The sequence below is a fragment of the Vipera berus genome, assembly GCF_964194415.1.
Source record: "Vipera berus genome assembly, chromosome: 2".
Lineage (NCBI taxonomy): Eukaryota > Metazoa > Chordata > Lepidosauria > Squamata > Viperidae > Vipera > Vipera berus.
Window position 1 is genome coordinate 39,010,315 of NC_138203.1, and position 4,618 is coordinate 39,014,932.

Sequence of the window (4,618 nt, forward strand, 5' to 3'; positions counted from 1 at the left end):
CAAAATAAGGTGGACCAGGATTTGCATGGGAATGAAGCCATCAATCATAGAGCAGTGAACATTAAGACAGTACTAATTACTTGGAAGGGAAACTGTTCTGCATTTTTCAGTATTTCAAATCAGCATTACTAATTATTAAAAATACTAATGTTCAAAATAAATGATTCTGCATATGGAAAAGAAAACCTTACAAACCACATTAAATTTTGAAAATTTAATGGATTTTAAATTTTAATGGATTAAAATTTACAAAGAATATGAATTAATTTAGGCTGTTAACATCCAACATAGCCATTTTTAAACTATGGGATATTATATGAATCCAGACTGTGTGCTTTATACTTCTGTGTCATGAGCATTAAAAAATGGTTTTATTTAGATCAGCCTTAAAAATAGCATTTCAAGTAAGCACCAGCAAGACATTGGTTTCTCTAAACAGAAAAGTTAAAACAGGTGTAAAAAAATCAACAACTTACCCCAACAGATTTGGGCATTGATGGTTTAAATACAGAGCAAAAGTCTGCTAATCTTTTTTCATAATATTTACAAATTATCAGCTCTTCATGTGGGTCAAGAAGAAACGAGTCTGTCTGTTGAACCTTATGAAATAATATATATCTTAAATAGAAATCACAGTTCACTAACACAGACTATAGCTATTAAGCAGGACCACTTAAGGCATAACCCTATACATGACTCTTACTAACCTAGTATTGTTGACATGTGCAGGACTACCACTCCATTATCCCCAGGCAGCTAAAGGCATTGAGAGTTATAAATCTATATATTTGTAGAGAAGAACTTGGGGAAACCATATAACAGTTAGAGGGGACTTCTCTGAGCTTGGTTATTTTCTTGCAAACATTTCATTATCAAACTAGGTAACATCAGAGCACCAATCAAATCAGTGCATCAATATTCTCTATTAGTAACACAGAATATAACCCTACAGTATCTATGGAGATTCTCAGTCATCCAGCTCATGGTTGTCCCAAAGATGCTTTTTCAGGAGGTCCACTTAGTGGTCAATGTAACCGTAAAACATTGCACAGATAACACACGGTAGCTCACTCCTGCCAAGAGAAGTCTGATAAAACCTGTTCATAGGGGCATGGCACACTATAACACTTGTTTCTCTTACTCTGAAGGGAAAACAGAATCTATATAACAGTGTTTTCAAACTTAACAACTTTTAAGATGTGTGGACTTCAGCTCCCAGAGTTCCCCAGCCAGCATCCCAAATTAGGGTTGGTACATACAGGTTGCCCTCACTGAATACCCACCCATTCAAAGTTACAGTAGTGCTGAATGAGTGGTATTTATAAGTGTTCCTCATAGTTACAGCCATTGCTGCATCCTCAGTGATGTGATTACAATTCCAGTGCTTAGCAACTGGCTCCTAGTTAAAACAGATATGCGATCTTCACCATCAGCTTCCAAAGAAGCAAAGACAATGGGGAAGCCGGCAGGATAGCAATCGCACGACCGTAGGACACAGCAACCATGCAGGATTCACGCTGACTGGGCCTGCCAACTGCTTCCATAAGTCGGTGTATTCACGTGACACCATGCCTTATGATCGTGTTGTGGAGTGACAAGAGTTCCCAGTCCCAATTAACATCGCTAAGCAAGGGCTACCAAGGCAAATGCAACGGAAAGCAAGATCGGGAGCTTCTCGGCTCTTTTGGCCCCCGCCGCTCCTACCTTCCCATTCGCCACCGCTTTGCATTTGAACTTGCGGTTGGCGTCAGAGCGCCTGCGGGCCAATTCCTCCTCGCTGCGGAAAGTCCAGTAGCGCCTCTGCGTGCTGCTATGGTACATCACAGCCGCCACCGCCGACGAGCCCGAGCTTCGCTCAACTGCCGCCTTTCAGACGGACCGCTTTCCTCAACCCCGGAAACGGCCAAACGCCCCGCCACGGCAATGGCCGCCTCCGGCCCCGCCCCCGTTGTCATCACAGTCACCATCAGCCCGCCCCAAGTTCCCGGCATGCCTTGCGCCAAAGGCGAGGTAGGATTTCCCAGCCTCGTCCTGAAATCTAAATTCGCGCGGCTTTCCCGCAGAGCCGCTCTAAGAGATAAGAAAATCTAGAGTCGCTTTATAAGCTCGCACTTCCGGAAAGCTGAACATAGCCTATTCTTTCTGAGGGGCAAACCCTCACGGGCTCGCGCTACATACTTAATACCAAATGAGTTATTTCAACTTCCCGTGATTGGTAGTTCTGGATTTTATTTTACTTTTTAAAAAGAGTCCTTGGTAGAATAGCTGGCGAGAGATGCCGTCGGGTGCACCTATAGAGATAAAAAGTAAAGAGCAGTCGCACGCCGCGCGATTCAGGGCTTGATTTCCGAGCTACAGCTAGAAAAAGGCTACTGGAAAGCTGGACCCTTCGCTTAGGGTTGTTGTTTTTTTCTTCGCCCATAAATTCTTCCCGAATTCCTTGTTGTCGGTTTGGCTCTCCTGGGGGTCTCAATTAACAATTCGCATTTTGGAAACTTGGAAGAAAAAGCACCGCGAGTAGATCCAATTCCAGGTTGCGGGATTGTAGCCCAGCGAGGATATGCGCAGGCTGGATCAGCGGAAACTGCGTGGACGATACGCCTAGCTTTGGCCTCCGGCGATCCAGTAATGTAGGACCTCGGCATTCCGCCAGACGTGGAAATCCCGTTAGACTGCAGACGTCCTTGCCCTGGAAGCCTTGGAATTGCCCGCCGGTACAGCAGCAGCATGTCAGACCCTGGGCGCAGCCTGCAGGGAATAAACCCATTCTCTCTGAGGTGGAAAAGCGCGCAGCTCTGAACATCGGTTTGGCAAAACCTGCCGTCTTCCGAACAGGTTGAACTTCATTTCCCATAGTGCCCGAGGCTGGCCCAGGAATTATGGGAGTTGAAGTGCAACCGATCAGGTGGCGTCCCAGAATGGGGAAAGGATTCCTCCTTCTATCTATGGGATGTGGCGTTGCGGAGAGAAAAGGGTGTTGCGATGAGGCGTAATTCAAAGCGGGTTTTTTTCCCCTCATCTTCTTCAACGCTACGAGCGGTTGGATCCTAGTTTTTCTGATAGACTCAACACCTGGGAGGCAGCTTCGAAAAGGATTTCGCATCTCCAAAAGCCGTTTCATAGCCCTCTTTTTTAAAAGAAATACTATGCAGCTGGGCTATCAGCTCTCTACTATAAAACTTAATAGTAGGTTCCCACCGGGTGGGTTACTCTCCTGTAGGTAGATATTTGAGGAAGTTGCAGAGACCGGCAGGAATCTCTTATGCATGATTTGTTCCTTCCGAAGCAAAATTTAATGTCTTGTCTATGCAGGCATAAAGGTGTCTTAATTAGAAGATGCCTCTGGCCGAATGGGCTTCACTTACCGTCTTCATTAGAGCAAGATAACAACCACCCACTCCCCCATAGACCTCTGATAGGCAATTTGTGCTGATTTGGCGAATAAAACATTCTTTATCCACTCATCTTTGTACGCAGCATTCTCAGTCCCTGGAATAACTTAATATTTTGCAAAAAATATATAGAAGATTTTTAGACTTAAGTTGTTCATTTTCTGCAAAGCAAATGTTTAAAGGTAATGAAAGGCTTATTTATGCTGTGGTTAATAGTTACATCTCCTTAACTGCCAACAAATAATTTTTTTGCATCCAAGTTTTAACTTTTGGCTTGGTTTCTATAAAAATATATAACATTTTGCCAGTTAGGAGGGGATAAATAGGGACACATGAAAAAATAGGTTATTTGACAAAAAAAAGATACATTGATAGTAATATTAATAGTGTAATAGTTCTGCAATATAGTAACAATATTGGCAAAAACACCTGTTCCAGAATATAGAAATGATAGCACCACAATTACACTAAAGGTCTGTGCAAGTCAGAGGGTGAAAAGTTAGGCTAAGAGTTCAAGTGAAGATAAGCTGGATAATATTTATTGTATAAAGTAGGCCAGAGATGGGAAGGCTCTGGATGTAATTAAGAAAGCAAGTAGTCACTGGTTCTTCATACTTATAGGATATCAAACATACGGCATATATTGGGTTGCAGATTCCTAATACAGAGGCAGAAGTTATCCATATGCTTTGTGCTTCTAGAAATACTGTATCAGCAAATTAATGTTGATGATTTATTCAAATTGTTGCAAAAAGCAATACTGATCTTGTTCAATGTTTTGAAAGCAGCAGTAGCAAAAAAATATTTTATAAAGTTTACCAAGCCATTAATGGTGGAAGGGAATAATGCAAATAAATAAAACCTCAGTACCTGTTTAATGGTACAGTTTTAATGGATGACTCAGAAAGATGCACCACTGAAAATTAAAAGTGGAAACTGAAATGTGCTAGTAAATTATGAATGGCTCAATTGCCTGTTTTGCAAATTGTCCAGAGGCTAGAGAATTAGAAATGCAGTGTTAATTTTACAAGTATTGTAATCTCATTTTCATAACTAGCTGTAAAAGTTATTAATCAGTTGCTCTGGCCAGTCATGTGTAAACATTCTTAATCTAGGAAGATGTTTTATTTTGCCATTAAGCATTACATGTCCTAGAATATTTGATCAGAATTATGACAATGGTGGAACAGCAAAGCAAACTTGGATGATAATGAAAATTATCCAAT

At 41.7% G+C, this 4,618-nt stretch overlaps 1 protein-coding gene across 1 annotated transcript in view; it reads right to left on the reverse strand.

The window, feature by feature from the left end:
- CCNH (cyclin H) overlaps window positions 1-1,937 on the reverse strand; it is a 13,472-nt gene extending 11,535 nt beyond the window's left edge. The window contains exons 1-2 of the mRNA XM_081321742.1: window positions 1,705-1,937; window positions 477-599 (exon numbers count right to left, since the gene is read on the reverse strand). Of these exons, the coding sequence (XP_081177868.1) occupies window positions 477-599; window positions 1,705-1,821 (240 nt within the window). The 5' untranslated portion in view covers window positions 1,822-1,937. The remainder of the gene's footprint in view (window positions 1-476; window positions 600-1,704) is intronic.
- Between the last annotated feature and the right edge of the window lie 2,681 nt (window positions 1,938-4,618).